We start from the raw sequence: 24,165 nt of genomic DNA, 5'->3' as shown, positions 1-24,165 counted from the left end.
TTTACTCCATAGCCCGTAGACTGTCTGAGTACGTAGTCCATAACTATTGTAAATAATAGTGGTGATAATACACATCCTTGCTTGATACCAGTCATGATTTTGAAGTGGTGATAATATATTTTCGATTTTGAAGTATCTTGTAACTCCGTTATCCCTTCGAAAACAGCATTCTGTTTCTTTGTACAGGGCGATAATACTAACAAAACAAAATTAACTTACTGAATTAACAAAACAAAAACTACATTACATTCACAATATGTCCTTACGCAAATTATCGTATCTGGGACGGTCCAAACAAAAAACAATACCATGATTAATTCGTGATGTAATAGAGGAATCGGCTTTTCCTTTAAGGATGTTTTTGTGACCTTGAGGATACCTTAATATGCATTGAAGTTTTTTAAATGAGCTTCGGAGTTTAGAGTGCCACTTCTAATTGTCATTTTTTTCATGTACAGAGATCGTCGCTCACGCACAAGAAGTGAAAGCAGAGACAGGAGCAGATCACCAACAAGAAATGGAGAAACAGCTAATGACGATTAAGGTGAGCTTTGTTAAACATATTTGATCAATAAATGCATCTTGTTTTAAGCCTCTTTTGTAGAATAAGGAAATTTTTGACTGTGAATGAAACTTTGTAAAGGCCAATTTGGAATTATGTTTTTCTAATGCCGAGATTAGCCAGAGCTAATTACAGGAATCAGTTCGAACAAAACCGGTTTACAGTAGAGATTTAGCTAGTGCCCAGAACTTTTGAGCCAAAATTGAAGTTTAATAAACTAACATAATTTTTCATAGAGTTTTGTAATTGCCTAATACCCGAACTTTATCCATATAGAGAAAAACTGCAAAAAAAAATATTGAGGAGAAAAATGGAATATAAAAAATGTGAAATGTTGAAAGGAGCTGCTAGAGTTTTCAGAGATCAAGAACAAGGTTTGTAGAAGATCTGGTATACAAATATATGGGACAGTTATGGTATCAGTTGAATTACTGATCCTCGAAAAAAGCTACCGATCTTCGGTAATTATGGATAGCATTTTTCGCTAAATGCTCTGAACATAGTCAAAGAAAATGACATTGTCCTTCTTATCATTCTCCCTCATAGTGGCCACAGACTGCAACCACCAGACGTCAGTATTTTTTTTGTTTTTCATTCAAAGCTCACTACAAGAGAGGGATGGATAATTGGTTGGTAAGCAATCCGTGATAAACGGTTACATCTACAATGTAGCATGATTGGTTGGTATATCCTTCCCGTGTGTATTCATCCCATCTAGTATCAGGAGGGAGCTTGCCAAATCTTGTATTTGGCCTTTCAACGTCTTTACCAATGTAGATTCTTTGTCCTTGTATGCAAGCGACAGACCAACCATGTCTGATCACACGGCGAATTTAAATGACAAAAAAGGAATCCCAAGAGTGCACATGAAAGAATGCCTCTTCTCATTCTCACTCAAGAACAGGTCAGACCTTCTGGAAAAGCTGTTCCTAGAAAACAATCTACTAGGAGAAGGTAGTATAGCTCAAAAAGACAATCAACTGATACTCCAGATGAAAAACAAATGGAAGCTGAGGAGAAAGCAAAAATGAAGAAAAAAAAGCAAATTTGCGAGGTCAAAAGGAGTCCAAAGCGATTAAACTAATTATGCTTCTATGCGTCTTTCAGTAGCCAAGTAAGGACCATAGGCTGGCTCAGTATGGACCGTCCCTTGCCTGGTGTTACATAGTAGAACATGAGAAGTTTTGGGTAACGGTTAAAAGTCCTAAATATACTAATAAAAAACTACTCACTGAATGCTAGAGTTGGTATAACGAAAGTTACAAAATACATAACTGGTTGCAAATAAAGTCAATTAAAAAAAGCTACTGAACATGAACTATTCATCCCTACGTGTTATTATTAACACGTAGGACCACCTTAGACCACCTTAACAACTTAGACCACCGTCTTGAGTTGACTTGCAGTGTAAGCAATTCAATTATATTGGCATGGTATAGAGAGTATAATTGTGCTGAGATACCAAACATAAATCTCACAGACGAACAATTTAAAGAGGTTCAGTTGGACATTCACCCGCCGACACTATGCCAGATCAATATTAAAGAATTTTACACTTATTGGGTAAACACACCTAATGCGTACGTCATTATTTAGGATAATATACTTTCAAATCACGGAAAAGATTTGAAATAATGCAGTAATTATTTAATCATCGTGCACCTGAATTTAATTCGTATATGTACGTTTTGGTATTATTTCAGTATGAAATGAAATTCTATCAGAACTAAAATTCTTTTAGAAACTAGGCCCGAAAATAAACTTTTGCTAAAAATCAACCCCCCCCCCTTGGCTCAAACAAAAATTGTAGATATATCCAGGATTTAAAGTGTATTAACATAATTCTATTTTTATGTATGGATTTTATGTTGATCAGGCTTTTTGCCTTCTGATTAAAAAATAGTTCTTTTCCGTTGAGATTAACAAACGAAATTAAAAGTTAAGACGAACAGAAATTATTCTGTATATAAAACAGGCTAGCCCCTTTTCAACACCTCACTCTGAGGCAGAAGTTCAGCTGTGTCACAAACCTACTTTTAAAGTTCTAAGAAAAAACTAACGTAAACAGCGGGTGTTGAGGGAGGAGAAAATCTGTCCCCTCCTAAAAAGGTACACCCTTTTAGTTGTACTACCCCTTTTCCCAAGATCAGGCAAATTATCCCAGGTCATCACTTTTGATGGGTGATACTAAACTTAATGTTTCGTCGTTACCCTATTACCTCTTTTTATTGTCATTTGAATAACGAATTTGTCACACGTACCTGCTAGTAATAGACTAAAAATTTGGTGGTTCGATAGTCGAAGAAGACTCTATCTGAACAGATTCCTTTGTCAGCTTCTAAGAGGTAGGCAACTGGAAGCTCTATTCCACCTATTTTGAGACAGTTCAGCATCTCCTCTCTGTTGGTTACATTTCCTCCAAACAAAATAGCTGTGCCCAGACGTTGTCCAACTAAAATTACATTTGAATTTGTCACTTATGACGTATAAGTATTAGTACAAATTGACACACAGCAAAGTGAATCGGATCAAAAGTAAAATTTTATACAACAATGAATACAAGCTTTTATCACAAGTAATCTACAAAGATAGTTGATTCTTACCCGGGGGCGGGGGGTATTTAATGTTTATTAAATACAAACAAAAATTTTTCAACTAAAAGTAAGGAGCATCATTAAAACTCCAACAAACAGGAATTATTACGTATATGGAAGCCCCTACTAGATACCTCGCTCTTTACTCTAAAGTTTTTTAGAACTTTCAAAAAATTTCTGATTCTAGACCGCTCTTGTGCTTTAGAAGCCGATCGGAATTGGGACAAGGAATCTTACTCTAGCTTAAAGAGCAAATTATGAAGGAGGTAGCAACCCCCCCCCCACATATACGTAATAGTTTCTATTATTTTTAAGTTTTAATGATGCTCCTTACTTTTAATTGAAAGAAAAACTTTTTTTATATTTAATTTGTGACCGTTTAGATTGTACTTATAGCACAAGATATGTCGCAATAATTTGTTGCGTTTTTAATAGTTCATCTTGTTCCTGGGCCATATTTATTATTTTAGTTTGGTTCCTTTTTTTTATTGTTGGCGGTATGCGATATATAGTAATTTTTATTAGTTCTTAAATTTTACTGATGTTTCATTATAATTAATAAAGATTTTGATTATTTTTGGATGGGGTATACACATAAAAAAACACAGAAATAAAAATAAAATTACACTGCACTTAAAAATCAAAATAATTTGTGAATAATTACAATTGTTTATGTTAGTAGGCTGTCATGGTGTCAGGTATCTACAGTTTCTTTTCCTGTATCATTATATCCTCCCTGTTATAATGGCTTAAATATCATCAGGAGCAGTAGAGTTTAATTGATGCATCTCTTTTGCCTCAATTATATCATTTTTTGTCCTTCTTCGCTTCAAGAGTTTTTCTTAGCTTAGTGTTAGTAGCGCTCTTATTGTTAGTGAAATAAGAAATACCTTAAATATAGTGATTACAATATTGTACAATGAATTTGGTGAGAACAATCCGTATTGACTCATGCTAATAGTTCGACTCTGAGCCAGTACCACACTCGTCAAATTAACTGTCATTAGCGGGTATACACAAAGCAACACTTCTTTAAAAAAAAAAAAATCCTTTAAATGCCAAGCTGGTACAGGCTCTGAATCAAAAAAAATTTCTAAGTCAACATTGTGAACCATTTTATCACATATCTTGTAAGTGCTAACTAAATCAATTATTACTGGAACCACAGCTTCACCTTCTTCTAACATTGCAACTCTAGGAGTATTAAATTCATACATACCCTCTTTACTAATATCAATACAGCAATCAACACTAGCGCAGAAAACGAAACCAATGGCCAACATTATTACTGTGTTAAGTATATGAAATTGTTTACGTCTACCGCTTCGATGGTTCAAATACTTAGGTTCCGTGTCATAGGTATTATTATCAGCCTTATCAAGTCTCATTTTATCTACATCATTGACTAACGTTTTAAAACGTGAACTAAATTCTGACATATCATATTTACGCACTGGATAGAAAAATCCTTCATCAATTTTGTATTCAGCATTACCATTTTTTATTGCTTTATTATTAGTTTTGGGATTGTATATAACTGTCTTGATGATATTTATAAATTTCATCATATCACGGTTCTGAGTTATCACGTCATTGTCATCCATATTAACCGCAGACATAGGAGATCCTGCTCTATCGGCGATGGCACTGTTAATAGTAGAAGCCTTAACATCCTCATTTTCAAGTTTCTTTAAACCTATAGATTAAGTTGCAAATATAACTACATAAATTATTCCTCTATCGCGCTTAAATGCTGAAGTATACCTTTTGAAATTGCTATAAAGCTTAGAGGCTAAATCACTAACATACATTAAAATTTTTGCCTTATCTAAGTATTGGAAAACAGTTGCATATTTCTTTTCAATTGAATCAACGACATTAAAAATAAATGGTAGTTGACATGCTTTCACCGCATCTGATACAATATAGCTATTGAAAACTACCACCGACCCAATTAACACGCTAGATCCGAATCCTTATTTTATCCCCCATGTGACTTTGGTTAACCTAAGCGAAAGAAGCTCAGCAATATTTCTCACAGAAATGAATAATATGAATATTTCTAGGTCATCAATATTTTTGGCAATTAAAAGACGATATAGTTTTTGGTTTAGTAATGCATTAAGTATTATTTTTTCATATAATTCCCCTTGACCTGGAACATATCGCGCTTCTCTTGCGATTCTTATCTTGTGCTAATATTCCCTTATGTTTTGAGTCTGTTCAAATGTTACTAGGCCATGTTTCAGTTTTTCAATGAACTAGTGTCAATGAATCTTTTCTGGAAGGCCTGTTGCAAAAATCTATCGAGTTAATTGTTGAGGTGGCTTCTGTGCCTATTGTGTTTTTAATTTGTTTTAAAAACGTTAGCGGCTGTCCTTTTAGTCTTAAGAGTAGCATGTTCTTTAATACTTTTAAGTCAGTTTTTGTGATCTCTACAAATTGTCCTAACTGGATGTTGAATTGATCAACGTCCGTATCTCCTTCATATTCTGGTAATGATTTTCCAATTTCTACCGAAGTCGCAATAATTTGTTAAAACAAAATAGCTGTGCCCAGCCGTTGTCCAACTAAAATTACATTTGAATTTGTCACTTATGACGTATAAGTATTAGTACAAATTGACACACAGCAAAGTGAGTCGGATCAAAAGTAAAATTTTATACAACAATGAACACAAGCTTTTATAGTATGTATTATGTATTTAATGTTTATTAAATACAAAAACAAATTTTTCAACTAAAAGTAAGAAGCATCATTAAAACTCAAACAAACAGAAATTATTACGTATATGGAAGCCCCTAAAGAATACCTCGCTCTCTACTCTAAAGTTTTTTAGAACTTTCAAAAACTTATGATTCTAAACCGCTCTTGTGCTTTAGAAGTCGATCGGAATTGGGACAAGGAATCTTACTTTAGCTTAAAGAGCAGATTATGAAGGAGGTAGCAACCCACCCTCATATACGTCATAGGTTTATTATTTTTAAATTTTAATGATGCTCCTTACTTTTAATTGAAAAAAAAAACTGTTTTTATATACCGTACTTATAGCACAAGATATGTCGCAATAATTTGTTGCACTTTTAATAGTTGATCTTGTTCCTGGGCCATATTTATTATTTTAGTTTGGTTCCTTTTTTTTTATTGTTGGGGGTATACGGTATATCGTAATTTTTATTAGTTCTCAAATTTTACTGGTGTTTCATTATAATTAATAAAGATTTTGATTGTTTTTGGATGGGGTATACACATAAAAAAACACAAAAATAGAAATAAAATTACAATGCACTTAAAAATCAAAAAATAATTTGTAAATAATTACAATTGTTTATGTTAGTAGGCTGTCATGGTGTCAGGTATCTACAGTTTCTTTCCCTGTATTGTTATATCCTCCCTGTTATAATGGCTTAAATATCATCAGGAGCAGTAGGGTTTAATTGATGCATCTCTTTTACCTCAGTTATATCATTTTTGTCCTTCTTCGCTTCAAGAGTTTTCCATAGTTTAGTGTTAGTAGCGCTCTTATTGTTAGTGAAATAAGAAATACCATAAATGTAGTGATTACAATATTGTACTATGAATTTGGTGAGAACAATCCGTATTGACTCATGCTAATAGACCAACTCTGAACCAGTACCACTCTCGTCCAATTAACTGTCATTTGCGGGTATACACAAAGCAACACTTCTTTAAAAAAATCCTTTAAATGCCAAGCTGGTACAGGTTCTGAATCAAACATATTATCTAAGTCAACATTGTGAACCATTTTATCACATATATTGTAGGTGCTAACTAAATCAATTATTACTGGAACCACAACTTCACCTTCCTCTAACACTGCAACTCTAGGAGTATTAAATTCATGCATACCCTCTTTAGTAATATCAATGAAGCAATCAACACTAACGCAGAAAACGAAACCAATTGCCAACATTATTACTGTGTTAATTGTAAGAGATTTTTTACGTCTACTGTTTCGATGGTTCAAATACTTAGGTTCCGTGTCAGAGGTATTATTATCAGCCTTATCAAGTCTCATTTTATCTACACCATTGACTAACGTTTTAAAATGCGAACTTAATTTTGACATATCATATTTACGCACTGGATAGAAAAATCCTTCATCAATTTTGTATTTAGTATTATCAACTTTTATTGCTTTTATATTAGTTTTGGGATTGTGTTTTGTGTTTTGGGATTGTGTCTTGATGATATTTATAAATTTCATCATTTCACGGTTCTGAGTTATCACGTCATTGTCAACCATATTAACCGCAGACATAGGAGATCCTGCTCTATCGGCGATGGCACTGTTAATAGTAGAAGCCTTAACATCCTCATTTTCAAGTTTCTTTAAACCTATAGATACAGTTGCAAATATAACTACATAAATTATTCCTCTATCGAGCTTAAATGCTGAAGTATACCTTATGAAATTGCTATAAAGTATAGAGGCTAAATCACTAACATAAAATAAAATTTTTGCAGTATTGGAAAACAGTTGCATATTTCTTTTCAATTGAACCAACGACATTAAACATAAATGGTAGTTGACATGCTTTCACCGTATCTGATACAATATAGCTATCGATAACTACCACCGACCCAATTAACATGCTAGATCCGAATCCTTATTTTATCCCCCATGTGACTTTGGTTAACCTAAGCGAAAGAAGCTCAGCAATATTTCTCACAGAAATGAATAATATGAATATTTCTAAGCTATCAATATTTTTAGCAATTAATAGACGATATAGTTTTGGGTCGAGTCCCTGTTTAAATGCATTAAGAATTATTTTTTCACATAATTCCCCTTGACCTGGACCATATCGCGCTTCTCTTGTGATTCTTATCTTGTACAAATATTCCCTTATGTTTAGAGTCTGTTCAAATGTTACTAGGCCATGTTTCAGTTTATTCAATGAACTAGTGTCAATGAAGCTTTTGTGGAAGGCCTGTTGCAATAACTCTATCGAGTTAATTGTTGAAGTGGCTTTTGTGCCTATTGTGATTTAAATTTGTTTTAAAAACGTTAGTGCCTGTCCTTTTAGTATTAAGAGTAGAATGTTCTTTAATACTTTTAAGTCAGTTTTTGTGATCTCTACAAATTGTCCTAAATGGATGTTAAATTGATCAACTTCCGTATCTCCTTCATATTCTGGTAATGATTTTGCAATTTCTACCGAAGTTGCAATAATTTGTTGCGCTTTAATAGTTCATCTTGTTCCTGGGCCATGTTTATTATTTTAATTTGGTTCCTTTTTTTTATTGTTGGGGGTACAAGGTATATAGTAATTTTTATTAGTTTTTAAACTTTACTGGTGTTTCATTAAAATTAATTGATTTTGATTATTTTTGGATGGGGTATAAACATAAAAAAACAGAAATAGAAATAAAATTACACTGCAGTTAAAAATCAAAAAATAATTTGTGAATAATCACAATTGTCTATGTTAGTAGGCTGTCATGGTGTCAGGTATCTACAGTTTCTTTTCCTGTATTCTTATATCCTCCCTGTTATAATGGCTTAAATATTTTCAGGAGCAGTAGGGTTTAATTGATGCATCTTTTGTGCCTCAATTATATAATTTTTTGTCCTTCTTCGCTTCAAGAGTTTTCCATAGTTTAGTGGTAGTATTGCTCTTATTGTTAGTGAAATAAGAAATATCATAAGTATAGTGATTACAATATTGTACCATGAATTTGGTGAGAACAATCCGTATTGACTCATGCTAATAGTTCGACTCTGAGCCAGTACCACACTCGTCCAATTCACTGTCATTAGTGGGTATACACAAAGCAACACTTCAGATTTCAGATTTACTAAATGAAACAACAGATATTTGGTCAGCCTGACATCACTGGACTTACTTACTTACTTAACTCCTATCCGGCCGGGTTGACTCATTCGGGAAAATTCCTCTAATGGCATCATAACAGTATTTTCGGTATACTCCCCTGTTTGTCGGAGTCCTCAGCGGTATTAGGAATGGGTGGTCGGAAATTTTTTCCGCCAGCGCTTGAGAGGTCGTCCTCTTGGATGAGATATTAATTCTTCCTCCAAAAGCTATTTAAAGCTGTCAGGCATACGCCGAAGGTAAGTAATGCCAGTAAGCTGTTGGAGCGATTTCGTTTCGAATGCCACCACTCAGTGCTTGTGATTGGCTTATAGAGTCCATGTCTCTGCCCCATACTTTGCAACTGGAACCACTAAGACACCAAAAGTCGTGTCTTAAGTTTAAAGAGCGGGGATTTATTTTTCCAAATAGGGCGAACTGATTTGAATTATGCGGGGACAAGAGGCAGGCGTCATTGAAGTTTTTTGAGGAGTCATTTGTGGATGTCAGCACACTTCCTAGGTAAACAAACTGGTTGACTCACTCGATTTCATTACCCTGAATAGTGACTTTGGTGAGGGAGGGGGGACTGGTCTCAGTGCCTTGGTCTTGCTTGCGTTTATCTTTATTCCAAAGGAACTAGTTGCGTCGTCAATAGTATTTGAACTGGTTTGGAACTCCTCTATTTTTCCACTAAGACAACGGCTGTTGTCAGCATATTTAAGCAGGTCAAAGAGGAATCCTCCTACGACTATTTCTATATTATTATGGACTAGTGGGAGCATGCTATTTAGGAATAGGCAAAAAGAACAGATGAGAGGATGCATCCTTGGAGAACACCTGTAGAGGTAGAAAACTCTTCAGCAAGGCCTTCACTAGTCAGCAGCATGCTTCTCGCCTTCTCGCACATACTCCTTATAATGTCAAAAAGAGATTCGTAGTGAATGTGCCAGACACCAATTCACCAGGTCAGGTCGAAAGCATGCTTGGAGTCAATGAGCAGTTAGTATAGTTATTTACCAAATTCCAAATGTCACTCCATGAATTGTTTGATGATAAATATTTGGTATATTGTGGATCTGTTGAACATGTCTAGTCATGTTTTTATGCAATCTATGAGTATTTTCGCGGGGATTTTAGCTGGTTAGCAAGTAAGCAGTATGGGGCCATAGTTCTCACAATTACTTTTGGAATCTTAATTGTACAAAGGGAATATGACAGATGTTGACCAGAACTCGTAGTATGGCGTAGTAGAGGCATTTGAGTTGCCTGAATCTATCCTAGCTTTCTGGATCTTGATTTTTCTCCGAGTTCTTTTCTCGCTGCTCATGCCAATGAGCTCTTGGGTAATCCATGGCTTGTCTCTAGTTTATATACAACCTAGAACCAGCTGGGCTGCCTCCATTTAGCCCTGCTACTTTGCAATACAAGCTGATCAATTTCAGTTTGGCTAAATGGGTCAGGTGTTTCTTACATGATCGTCAATAGTCGTTTGCTTAGCCGCTCTTTATGCTCTTCTTTCGTCTTTTGGTCTTTCAGGGCTTCCACGCGGAATCTGAAGAGTTTTTGCTTTGATTTAACAACGACCTTTAATCTGAGACGAATTGATGATATGAGTAGACTGTGATTAGAGTTGAAGTACCGCCGAATAGTCACCTGTGAACGAAGATTTCCACCGGCTGGATACCTGTATGTAGTCTATCATATCGGCTGTCCTTGCATCAGGCCATAATCAAGTGACTTCCTTCTTTCGCTGGTGCTTGACAATATGCTTGTAAAAAAGAGGTCGTTGTCTCGGTAAAATTCAATGAGTTGCTCTTCTCTGCTCTTGATCTACCCGGTTCTAAATTTGCCAGAATGCAAAGCAAAAATTAAAACGAATACAAATGGGAATATCTTAGTTTCCGCTTTTGTCATTTCAGAAGATGGCGTAAAGCTGTACAAGAAAGAGGTAGTTGAACTTACATTTGCGTCAGATCATCATCCATATTTCTGAGACACATACCTCTGAAAAAGATATTTTCTTGGCATTTTCGTCGGCAAAAAACCAACTCCTTGTCTGTGTATTCTATCTTGTCTGCCACAGAGTAGGAGGGTTGCATCCCCTATTATTCCATCTTTGCTATTATTTTTGGGTGAGTCTTCAAATAACCAGTGATATTCCACTTGTTTTTGTTTGCTTTGCGATGGAGCATGTCTTTCTTTTCTGATTTTGCAAGTGTCTAAAGGTTCAATGTTCTGATTTTCGTTATAAGTCTTTTACATAAAACCGGTCTAGTGTCCGATTGAGGCAGACTGGTCACATGTTGTCTAAACAAGATTTATAGCCCTGTTAGCTGTCAACATATTGGTTGCCCCAGATGTGATAGCTTGTTCCTCGTTTTCCTCGTACACAGTAACTTGTTCTTCAGTCTCCTTAATTTCAGTCGAAAAAATTTGTTTTTTTTTTATGTAATCGCAGGAAAATATGAACTCTCCAAACTTAAGGGTAGAAAAAGCATTCTCATAAGTGGTATACTTTTAGTTCAGTAAAACCTGGATCGCCCATTTTAAAAAGGAATGGTTTATAAAACAGCCAGCATTATTCATAAAATCGAGTTTTACGGAGTCACCAAGACTGATAAAAAAAAGGAACATAAATAAAATAAAGATACCAGAGGGTCCTTTACCTCAATTACCTTACGCACAGTATCCTACTAATATACTCACGGAGAAGCTCAGCAATATTTCGTTCATCTGGTCTTCTTAATTTGATTTTTAGGTTTTGATGTTTGATATTTTATTTTATTTTATTAGCAGCAACCTAAAAAGAAGCAGAAAATAAGTGATTCGAAGGTAAAGCTGAAAAAGTGCATATTTTATACTATTTAAGTTTTAGCATCAAACTGCTCACCATAACTTTTAAGCTCACAAGAAATAATATTTTAAATGACAAATACCTGTTTGCCAAAACACTAAATGAATTTTTAGAGGCAGTTTGACTAAGTCCAATCTAAAATAATCTGAAGAACATTTTGTGTACTCCAGCGCAAAAAAAAGCAAAAAATATAGACAATTTTTCCCCCAAGTCTACATTAAAGACATTTTCCAAACTTTTGGTTTTCTATTTTCTATTTATTCTGTGGAGTTCATTAAATCTCCAGTTGACAGATTCAAAGATCACATTTGAGTGATGCTGATGATTTTCCTAACCTCTATGATGAAAGGTACTTAGATTATACTAAGGATTCAACCCTTTTGTACCATCATCCTTGCAAAAACTTTAAAGATATGAATCAACATTTGATCAAGTTCATTTGGAAATTAAATAGCAAAATTTAGATTCACTAAATGGAACAACAGAGATTTTCTCAGCCTGGCATCACTGGATTTTGACCAATTAGATCATAATCAGACGCGGTAGCCTTTGTTCGCGATCTCATTAGTTATCAAATCATAATTTATAAAGAGTAACATTTTCTTGGCTGAATTTCAAAGCAATGGCAAATCAATCCTCTCTGCTTCTAGCCAAAATCGTTGAAACCCTAATCTGTGTCTTTTGCTTGTTGCATTTGTCCTTGCAGAGAGCATAATCCCGCTTGGTGTCTTGGCATCACCAAGTAATTTATTCCATTACTGGGGGGGGGGGGGCGCAAGATCGCTATCAAAAGGGCTCTCCTCTTCTTCTGTCTGTATTAATACCTCAGACAAGGGTGCACCGCCTGTTCACGATCCCTAGAGACTGGGTCCCCTCTGGTCCAAGTCCTCTTATTTGATATTGGAGGTTCTCCCAGATATCTGAAGAATTTTCACGATCCAACACCTGGGGGATACACCTTAGTAGCTAGGAGATATACCTGAGAGGTTGACTTACCTGAAAATTTTATTGCCAGTGGTATCAAGCTCAAGACTTCATCTTCTTAGCGACATCACAATTTCACAATTCTTTCAAAATTTTCAGCCGGAAGTCAGTTTTTGACATTGTTTTTATAAGCTTTATTAATATACTGAATATTAATCAAGCTCAATATTCATAATTTAAATAGAAAAATTCAGGTTTACTAAATTAATAACAGGATCAGAATCACTGAGTTTGGGCCAGTTAAACGATAACCAGAAATTTGGCAACTAGTATCAGGCTCAAGATTTGACTTTTTTGGCCACATCACAGTTCCACATTTCTTTCAGAATTTTCAGCCCTAAGTCTTCTTTTTGGCATTGATTTTATTCCCTTAATTGATTTATCTAATATTAATCAATCTCAATGTTAAAACATAAAATGGCTAAGCTTAGATTTACTAAACCAAACAACAATGATTTGCAAACAACAATCACTAGATTTGGGCCAGTTAAATCATAGTCAGAATTAGCCGAGCAATACCAAGCTCAAGATTTGAGCTTCTTAGCCACATCACTTTTTCACAGTTTTCAGCCACAAACAAGTTTTTGGCATTGCTTTCATCAGCTTTAGTAATTTACTGAATATTAATCAACCTGAATATTAAGAAATTGAATAGCCAAATTCAGCTTTACTAAATGAAACAACAGATATTTGGTCAGCCTGACATCACTGGACTTACTTACTTAACCCTTGACAGGCCACTATAAGAACGAATACCAGGAAAAATCTCCGACGCTTCCCATGTGATCTCTAGGTCAGACTTTTGACAAAAAAACTTTTGTTTGTATGATTTATTCAAAATTGTCAATTTTAGACCACGTTGTAAAAATACAACATTAGCCTCTCAAGCATATAAAAAAGGGGCACTTTCACTTGGTGTGAAAGGCTTTAAAACAATTGCTTTTGGCAGTAAGGCACAGTGGAAGGTCACATTTTTCGCATTCAAAGGCGGTATATCCTGATTTGTACTCTTTGCAGCGGCTCTGCTTGTCAGTCTTTTTTGGCCAGTGATCACGTCTATCGGCTTGAGCAGATATTGCCGGTCGGATTTGGTTGAGACTTCGAATGGGGCTGGGACTTGCTTCGACATCTGCCGATGGTCTACCACGTTTAAGTTGGGGCATCACACGCGCCGAGGCATACAATCTTGCAGCAGCTTCAGACCTGAAGGTTCTCAAGATCATTGGTTCGTCTCTCCTTAAAGTCAGCGCTTTGACGTCTGACCTGAAAATAAGCCAGCTATTGCAGACTGCTGTGTCAATAAGCCACCAGAAGATTCCCATATACCATTTTCGTGTCCGAAGATGAGTTCGGCACATCTCCACCAGCATGTCCGCTAAATCTACGCACCCCCATATGACGGTTGTACTCATAAACAATGGCTGGCCTTGAAACTTTAACCCTGGATTCATCCTTGACGTTCCAGCGTCTGCACGTATCCTGTGGTGTTATTCTTGCATATGTCGAAGCCAAGCAAACCGTGTTGTTATCTAACCATTTCACTACAATAAAGCCAGAATGAATGTCAGTCCTGTAATCTAAAGTTCCTCTCTGTCTTTTCTTCATTTTACCATCTGTGAGGAGCGGGCAGCCCTTCAGTCGTGCTTTGTTCAACGTACCAATACAAGGGAATCCTTTGATTTTGAGCAAACTCATTAGTTTCAAGCTTGGTAACCAGTTGTCAAGATAAATCTTGTTGTTCATTTTCTCTGGCAAGGTACTTATCAGACGTAAAACTATGTTGCCTCTGACTCCAAGATCCGGCTCTATGTCATGTTCAACAAGAGTGCCCTTCCCTTGATAAACTTCAAAATCATGTACAATACCTGACACACCAGCTCTTGTGAAGACTTTTACTCTCCACTTCGTTGGCTTTTTCGGCAGATATTGTCTCAAGGTGCTTCGCCCCTTGAAAGGAATCATTTGCTCGTCAATTGAATGGTGTTCTTCGGGACTGACTTCAAGAAACTTGGAACGGATATGACCCAGGACGGGTTGAATCTTGTATAGCTTGTCAAATCCTCGTTCTCCAGGTTTCTTAGCTTTACTGTTGTCATTGAAGTGAAGAAAACGTTTGATTTTATCAAATGTTTGTCGGCCCATCTTGTCAGCAATTTGTGGGTATCTGGTAGCTGCTTCCCAGTGCATTCGATAATAGGGAACTCTTATCACCCCCAGTAATAATATAATGCTCATGAAAACTTATAGCTCTTCAACATTGAGGCAGAAGTTGCATCCCTCAGTTTGAAGTGCAAAAAGGTTACTTTGTTCAACTATCAGCTCAAGAAATTCATCGTCAAAAAATGTTTGGAAGTATTTCAGTTGACTCTCCAAGATGCCTGGAACTGTGCGAGGCTCTCCTTTCCAAGACTGATCAACTTTTTCTATCTCTACTTTTCTCCAGCCGAATTTTTCTTGGACTTTGGATTTCTTCTTTGATTTTCCAGTACTTGCTGTTCCAGTTTGCTCTTGCTGACTGGAGGGTGGAGTTTCCACTGAGTAATTGTCGCTGGGCTCAGTGTTAGCCTCCAGGTCATCCTGTTCCAAAAAGAAGTGGAGATTGTCCAGTAGAGGCAACAAGTCTTCATCAGGATCATCGGTAAGATCTTCTGGAGACAGGGTGCCTGGATCATCGTCATCATCATCGTCGGACAAGTCCTACAACATGTCTTCTGGAATGTCAAAAATATACTTGGCGGCCTCTTTTGCATCAATTTGGCGATTTTGAGCTCGTTTTTTAGTCTGTCGTAAGATTCCGCCATCTAGAAAGAAAAAAAAATATTTAACTTCTAAAATATAATATAGATTATTCCTACGGATACGCTGGTCTATAATAGTAACAACCACAAGCCTAAGACAAACAATATTTTTGTTTATTATCGCGTAAGAATTTTTGGTACGCGTTATTCGTTTCACAATTTTGAGCTACGATCGTCCGATGTTGTATTTTTACAACATGAAGAAATGTATCTTGCTACTGATCTAAATTCTTGCACGCTTTGTGAATTTCAACTACAGTAATTCTAAATTGTATGTATTTTATACACATATGACATACAAGGAATCTCCCACCTTTTCATTTTATTTCCAGTTTCTGGCTTAGAAATTGCCTACCTTTTCATTCGTTTTTCTTTTCCTTTGGTTTAGTGACTAGCTGTTTGGGCCAGGCGTCACACAGCAGCTCCCCGAAGGCATCAATCGACTGCCATCTTTCAGCAAAATCGAAAGATGATTCTAAAAGCAATATTTTTTTACGGCAAGATGTCAGTCTAAGCTCAAAGAGTACAGTGTTGTTTTTCTACAACAATTGTCTCTATAGGGTTAACTCCTATCTGGCCGGATTGACCCATTCGGGACAATTCCTCTAAAGGCATCATAATAGAATTTTTGGTATACTTCCTTGTTTTTTGCAGTCTTCAGCAGTATTAGGATAAGGTGGTCGGAAATTTTTTCCGCCAGCGCTTGAGAGGTCGTCCTCTTGGATGAGATATTAATTCTTCCTCCAAAAGCTATTTAAAGCTGTCAGGCATACGCCGAAGGTAAGTAATGCCAGTAAGCTGTTGGAGCGATTTCGTTTCTAATGCCACCAGTCAGTGCTTGTGATTGGCTTATAGAGTCCATGTCTCTGCCCCATACTTTGCAACTGGAACCACTAAGACACCAAAAGTCGTGTCTTAAGTTTAAAGAGCGGGGATTTATTTTTCCAAATAGAGCGAACTGATTTGAATTATGCGGGGGCAAGAGGCAGGCGTCATTGAAGTTTTTTGAGGAGTCATTTGTGGATGTCAGCACACTTCCTAGGTAAGCAAACTGGTTGACTCACTCGATTTCAGTACCCTGAATTGTGACTTTGGTGAGGGAGGGGGGACTGGTTTCAGTGCCTTGGGCTTGCTGGCGTTTATCTTTATTCCAAAGGAACTAGTCGCGTTGTCAATAGTGTTTGCACTGGCTTGGAACTCCTCTATTTTTCTACTAAGACAATGACTGTTATCAGCATATGTAAGCAGGTCAAAGAGGAATCCTCCTACGACTATTTCTATATTATTATGGACTAGTGGGAGCATGCTATTTAGAAGTTTTTTGTTTTTGTGACAGGCTCACTCAGGCTCACTAGGCTTGAGTAGAGTAGGACGGGCAAATTTAAGGTACTCCAGAAAAAGCTTCTCTTCCTCAAGGCTAATTGCTATTCCAGCGGACTTTAGTCCGCTGGGATTGCAAAGGAGGCTGACCGGGGGAGTCGGAGTCTTATGGGACAAATGAAAATCAGGGAGTAATTAAGAAAAGGGTCAAATAAGACTGTTTAAGAAGTCTATATTACAGAATGAAAAAAAAACTTACGTCATTGACCACCCTTTTCCTCGTTGCCTCATCTATGAATTTGATTTTCTTGGTCGTTGACTCCTCCTCTTCTTCGTCTGAATCTTCATTTGCTTCTGAAGCAGAACAACGATTCTGCAGTAAATTCCTGCTTGCGGTAATCCTCTTGAAATCGTAGGCTTCATAATGATTTTTCGAAGTTATTTCTGAAAAAGACAGAATGGTTAGGAAAATCCTTCAGGAAGAACTAGACACTTATACAGTTTTTTACAAACTAGAGATGAACATTCTAACGAAAACAGCCCTGCAAGTTCATTCAGTTCCGGAGGAATCACAAGTGGCTAAGGGCCTCAGGAAAATGGTGGCTGGTTCCCACAATTAAATTTACAATAAGTTAACCATCAATTTTTGACTATGTTAAGTGGTGAACTCAGCTGGAAAGAACATTTAAATTATAAAAATTATATAGAATGAGCGAAACTTACCTGAGTCACAAACATATTCATCCATCATTTGGCGCTCTTCCTGAGTTTTATTCGTCGCTCTTCTAATTATGGTTGTTATAAGGTGGCGGACAGTTGTTATGGTCGGGACACTGACCCCCCGCCTCATGTCGTTTGGGAAAATCTTCCCCAGAAACCTGTTCATTATTTTCGACACATTCTGTAGCTTCCTTCCCTTCTGTGACAGCAAGAAGTTTTTTGTGACAGGCTCACTAGGTTTTGAGCAGAGCAGGACGGGCAAATTTAAGGTACTCCAGAAAAAGCTTCTCTTCTTCAAGGCTAATTGCTATTCCAGCGGACTTTAAACTTGCAGTTTTGTGATTTTCCACAGGGATGACGTACATTGCTTCCTCCTCTACTAACTGACGATTCATAAATTCCTCGATAGTCATAGTTTCCGGAACGCCAAACCGATGACCAAACATAAACGACACCTGGAAGCAAAGGTAGGCCGTCAAGTTTGGTATGTCATCGTTAAGTAATTGATTTCTCGACAAACGCCCGAGGACAGGAACCATAAAATTTTTGACGCCATCCTTCAGCTTTTTGTAATCTTCCATATTGAATGAATCGTAAATACTACCCTCCCTGTCACTATCTATGATATCCTCGGGGTTCGATTCAATATCTGCCCATCGAACCTTCTTATGGGGTCGAGAAGGCCCCATTAGAGGCTCGCCTGAGAAAAAGTCTCTCTCTGGCATCGCCGATGCTGACGGCTCAGGGTCTGACGGTGGAGCAACAGGAGTTTCCTGTCTAATGGAGACAGTTGGAGCTGCTGGTGTGGCTTCATGGATTTGAATTGCACAGTCCCGTACATCTCAGTTTCAAAATACACGCCGGTCATCTCTATCAAGGCTCTGCTGAATGCGTGGAGTGTTTTGGATGTTATGAGTGCAGCTTTTAGCTCTGAAGTTGAGAAGTAGGATTTATCTCTCGCCCTCTCTTCAAGCTCATCCTTGTTTTTTTCATGAATGTCTTTTGCCTCTGCTTTGGTCTACGAGTCTCCATTAGGTTTTTTACCACAGGCTCCTCTTTTTAACCAAAGATATTTTCAAGGTTTTCGAAAGACCTGTGGCAATTTGGACACACCTTCCAAAAAAATCGTTGCTTTTTCTTTTCCTTTACTGGTGGTGCTGTCGGATTGATCATGACAGATTTCTGGGTTTTATTTCCGGTTACGGTCAATGATGGCTGGGGGTAGGCTGATTCGGCTGGGGGGCCATGGGTTCTGTTATTGACAAGGGGGGCAGGGGGGCTTGGTTGAAGCCAATATCAATCCAGAGGAAGCCAAGTTAGCAGACAAAGTCGGTCCAGGGGCAGGTAAGGGCATTTCAGGGGCAGGTAAGATTGGTCCAGGGGTGGGCGAGGTCATTTCAGGGGTAGGTAAGATTGGTCCATGGGCAGGAAAGGTCAGGCCAGGTGCAGGCAATGTCATTTTGGAGCCAGGCAGGGGCAGGCAAGATCGTTTCGGATGGTTGTTCAGTCATGGTCGATTATTCCTTGTTTTTTTTATTCGTAATGTAATTTTCTTGTTGTTAAAAAGATTCTTTTGTAAAAATTCGGTCATGGACTAGGAGGGGCTGGGGGGCTTGGGTGAAGACAATATCAATCTGGGGGCAGCCAAGGTAGCAGACAAGGTCGGTCCAGGGGTAGGAAAGGTCATTTCAGGGGCAGGTAAGATTGGTCCAGGGGCAGGCAAGGTCAGTCCAGGTGCAGGCACGGTCAGTCCAGGTGCAGGCACGGTCAGTCCAGGTGCAGGCAAAGTCATTTCGGAGCCAGGCAGGGGAAGTCCAGGGGGAGGCAAGGTCGTTTCGGATGGTTGTTGGCAAATAATATTCTTAATCTTTCTGGTCATCTAAAAAGAGAAAATAGTGTCACAATGGGGAGACGAAGTTTTTGGTGGGAGGATGTTAAGGGGGGAACTATATGGAAGGATCTTTAAATGGAGGAATTTGTCATGGGGGGAATAGAATTTCAATGAAGGGGACACAGGTTTTTCTAGTATTATTTAAGAAAATAATGAAAAAAAACATTTTTAAGTGACCAAAAAATTGGAGGGCAACTAGGCCCCCTTCCACGCTAATTTTTTCAAAAGTCGCCAAATAAAAATTTTGAGATAGCCATTTTGTTTAACATAGTCGACACATCTAATAACTATGTCTTTGAGACCTATTTGAGCCCCCATAGTCCCTGGGAAGGGCTACAAGTTGTTAACTTTACGCATTGTTCACATATAGTATTTGTTACTGGTACATATATAGACTTTTTCAAGGAATTGTTTTTGGATGGGAGGCGGGAGAAATGGGTTACGTGGGAAGATTGTTTTTAGAGGCTTTTTTTTATTATTCCTTTTGTTGAGGGGGGGGGGGGTAAAAACAAATAGAAATTATTACGTCTATAATGGGGCTCATCCCATTGTCAATACCTCGCTGTTAACGCTTATATGATTTTAGTAATCTCAACAGAACTATTTATTCTAATTCAAGGGTCATTGTGATTTAGTGGTTATTTTTAATAGAAATGGAACAAAATTTGAACTTTAGCGTAAAGAGCAAGGTATTGACAAGGGGGCGAGCCCCTTCATATTATACTAATGAGGAAGTTCGCTCCCTCGTCAATAAAAGGGATTATTAAAATAATCAATTGAAATTTTTTTTTTAAATTTTTGACCCCCCCCCTCCCCCTCCGAAAATTCTTGACTAATATTGGATACCCAAAAAATATATAGGCCCTTGAAAAGAAACAGCCCTATATTTGTATGTAAACGGATGCACAGCACTTGCATACATTTTTGTGATTTAGTGGTTATTCTTAATAAAATGGAACAAAACTTAAACTTTAGCTTAAATAGCATGGTATTGACAATGGGGTGAGCCCCTTTATATTATATATATATATGAGGAAGTTTGCTGCCTCGTCAATACAAAGTATTATTAAAATTATCGATTGCATTGTTTTTTTTTTATAATTATTGCCCTCCCCCCTCCAAATATTCTTGCCTAATATTGGATACCAAAAAAATCCATAGGCCCTTGCATACAAAGAGCCTCGTATTTGTATGTAAATGGATCCACTGTACTTTTATACATTTTTGTGAAGGGGCTCACCCCCTTGACAATACCTTGCTATTTACGCCTAAGCTGAAGTTTTGTTCAATTTTATTAAGATTAACCACTAAATCACAAAAATGTATACAAGTGCTGTGCATTTATTTACATACAAATACGAGGCTGTTTGTATGCAAGGGCCTATAGATTTTTTTGGTATCCAATATTAGTCAAGAATACTCGGGGGAGGGGGGGTAAAATTATAAAATTGATTTCAATTGATAATTTTTGTAGTCCCTCGTATTGACGAGGGGGCGAATTTCCTTATATACAAAATATAAAGGGGATCGCCCCCTTGTCAACACCTTGCTATTTACGTTAAAGTTTAAGTTTTGTTCCATTATATTAAGAATAACAACTAAATCATACAAAGAATTTTCGAATTAAGAATTTTCGGAGGGGGGGGGGGAGAGTCAAAAATTACAAAACAACAATTTCAATTGATAAAATTAATAATCCCTTTTATTGACGAGGGAGCGAACTTCTTCATATACGTATATGAGGAAGTTCGCTCCCTCATCAATGAAAGGAATTATGAAAATTATCAATTGAAATTCTTTTTTAAAATTTTTGACCCCCTCCCCTCCCTGCGAATATTCTTGACTAATATTGGATACCAAAAAAATACATAGGCCCTTGTATACAAACAGACCCGTATTTGTATATAAATGGCCGCAAAGCACTTGCATACATTTTTGTGATTTAGTGGTTATTCTTAATAAAATGTAAAAAAAACTTCATGATTTTTTAATGAATTGGTAAGGGGATGAGCCCCTTTACATTACATATGTGAGGAAGTTTGATCCCTCGTCAATACAAGGGATTATTAAAATTATCAATTCAATTTTTTTATTTTTGATACCCCCCCCTCCGAATATTCCTGCCTAATATTGAATACCAAAAAAATCTATAGGCCCTTGCATACAAACAGCCCTGTATTTGTATGTAAATGGATGCACAGCACTTGCACACATTTTTGTGATTTAGTGGTTATTCTTAATAAAATGGAAAAAAACTTGAACTTTTAGCGTAAATAGCAAGGTATTGACAAGGGGGTTAGGTTAGGTTAGGTTACGTTAAGTTAGGTTAAGTTAGGTTAGGTTTTGATCCTAGAATCTACCAAAATCATATTTTCCAGGAAGTAGTTACACTTCCAAGATTCCAGCTTTAAATTAGTCTTAGACACTAATAGATAGAGATCTTTACTCTTAGCATTAATATCAGCACTACTATATACCCTTGTATATTGTAACGATCCTGCTAGTCTTTGGTTTACAATAACATACTCTATAAGGTTTGCTGTCTTACCATCACCATGTCAACTTATGGGCTATTTTATGACAAAACATAGCATCGATTATAGCTAGGTTGTTAAACAAAGAAAATTGCAAAAGTTTGGACACATTAATGTCTTCTCCTAAACCAAATTTACTTAGGCTTGGATATCATCTATCGGTATTTCTACCAGCATGTGCTTTAAATTCTCCAAGAAAAAACACCACATTTCGACCCGATACCCTGTCTATTTTCTCCAATATCCGAATGTAAAATTCTGATGTTTCTGGTATCTCCGTCAGTTGGTTCAACAGGGGCATACACTACAATAACTGATACCCTGAACCTTTTAGTCTTAAAATGATCAATTAGGATTCTATTATTAAGACTTCAAGGCTAAACAAGACTTAGCAGCTTCCTTATTCTTCATGAACCCTATTCCGTACTTTTACCCCTTTCTTCCCGCCTGAATAAACAAATTCTATATCATCTAATTTCACGCTTCCTTCCCCTACGATGTTAGTTTTCTGAGATTTCTATTTATTTCAGTTAAAGCTATCTTAATTTATCAGTTAAAATATCGATACAATAGTGCTTTTTTAAAGTCAAAACATTCCAAGTTTCAATTTTCGTGTTCTTTAAATAATTGAAATTATTTTGGCCTCAAGAAAAGTAATGATCCCGGATACAAGTGCAGGACCGGATTTTTGATGGATGTATTTTTGAATTATATATTATAGGGACATTACATTGATGATGTACTTTGACTTTGGAACTATAGGGAAAATGATTTATTCTTATCTCACAAGGTAACTGTGTTTTATTTCGGACATCGGTAATTCAAATCTTTTTTCATCTCTAACAAATGATTTTTTTATCTCCTTAACACATGTGATAGGAATTTAGCAAAAAAAACTGGACATACTTCCCCGGATTCATCCTATCCAACTGCACAGCTTACAAAGCCATCACATAGCGAATTTATTTGTAAGCAATTTCCATACGGACAGTAAAATCTTCCGCTTGCACATTGATTTGTATTGGAAGTCATGGTTAGAATATCAAGTACGTTATCAATGCCAGTTCACTAGCCAAATATAAAATTTGTCTAAAAAAAGACAGAAATGTAATCATGCTTTTAAGCCAAAAGTAGGTCTAGGTAACTATTATGATTGAACACTCTATAGCCTTCCTACCTAAGATACCATCAGCAAATCAACTAATTGTTTGTCTAAAATTATTCCATCCATCTTCCACAGAGTCAAATTTTAAACACTCAAGTTTAGTATCAAATGTTCCTGGAAAGTTTCTCTTATGTTTTGATCCTGGAGTCTACCAAAATCATAACTTCCAGGAGGTAGTTACCCTTCCAAAACTTCAGCTTTAAATTAACCTTAGACACTAATAGACAGAGATTATTACTTTTAGATTGAATATCAGCACTGCTATATACCCATGTATATTGTAAAGATCCTGCTGCTCTTTGGTTTACAATAACATACTCTTTAAGGTTTGTTGTCTTACTATCACCATGTCAACTTATGGACCTTTTTATAACAAAACATGATATTGATTATAGCTAGGTTTTTTAAACAAAGAAAATTTCTAAAGTTTAAAGACATTACTGTCTTCTTATCCTAAACCGAATATACCTAGGCTAGGATACCATCTATACCTATTTCTACCACGAAATATGTCTCATGGTATATGAGTTTTCTGAGATTCCTAGTAAGTCCAGTTAAAACCATCTTAATTTGTCAGTCAAAATATCGATACGATAGTGCTTTTTCAAAGTCGAAACATTCCAATTTTGATGTTATTTAAATAATTGAAATTTGTTTGTCCTCAAGAACAGCAATGATCCCGGATACAAGTGCAAGACGGGATTTTTCGATGGACGTATTTTCTGAATTATATCTTTTAGGGACATTACATGGATGATATAATTTTACTTTGGAACTATAGGGAAAATGATTTTTATTTCAAAAGATAACTGCTTTATTTCAGACATTGGTCAGTCAAATCATTTTTCATCTGTAACAAATAATTTTTTTTTATCTCCTTAACACATATGATAGGAATTTAAC

At 36.6% G+C, this 24,165-nt stretch overlaps 2 protein-coding genes across 4 annotated transcripts in view; one reads left to right on the top strand and one right to left on the bottom strand.

Annotated features, from left to right (window-relative positions):
- LOC136041025 (microtubule-actin cross-linking factor 1-like) overlaps positions 1-24,165 on the top strand; it is a 215,312-nt gene that overhangs the window by 79,411 nt on the left and 111,736 nt on the right. For all 3 annotated transcript variants that reach the window (XM_065725545.1, XM_065725542.1, XM_065725541.1), the window contains one exon: positions 459-544. The gene's annotated coding sequence lies outside the window, so the exon portion shown is untranslated. The remainder of the gene's footprint in view (positions 1-458; positions 545-24,165) is intronic.
- On the bottom strand, positions 14,131-15,021 carry LOC136041085 (piggyBac transposable element-derived protein 3-like). The gene has a single exon (XM_065725638.1). The coding sequence runs from the start codon at positions 15,019-15,021 to the stop codon at positions 14,131-14,133; it is 891 nt and encodes a 296-aa protein (XP_065581710.1).

Source organism: Artemia franciscana, chromosome 21 (genome assembly GCF_032884065.1).
Source record: "Artemia franciscana chromosome 21, ASM3288406v1, whole genome shotgun sequence".
Classification (NCBI taxonomy): domain Eukaryota; kingdom Metazoa; phylum Arthropoda; class Branchiopoda; order Anostraca; family Artemiidae; genus Artemia; species Artemia franciscana.
Note: the sequence above shows the minus strand (reverse complement) of the source record. Positions and strands in the feature narration are given on the sequence as shown.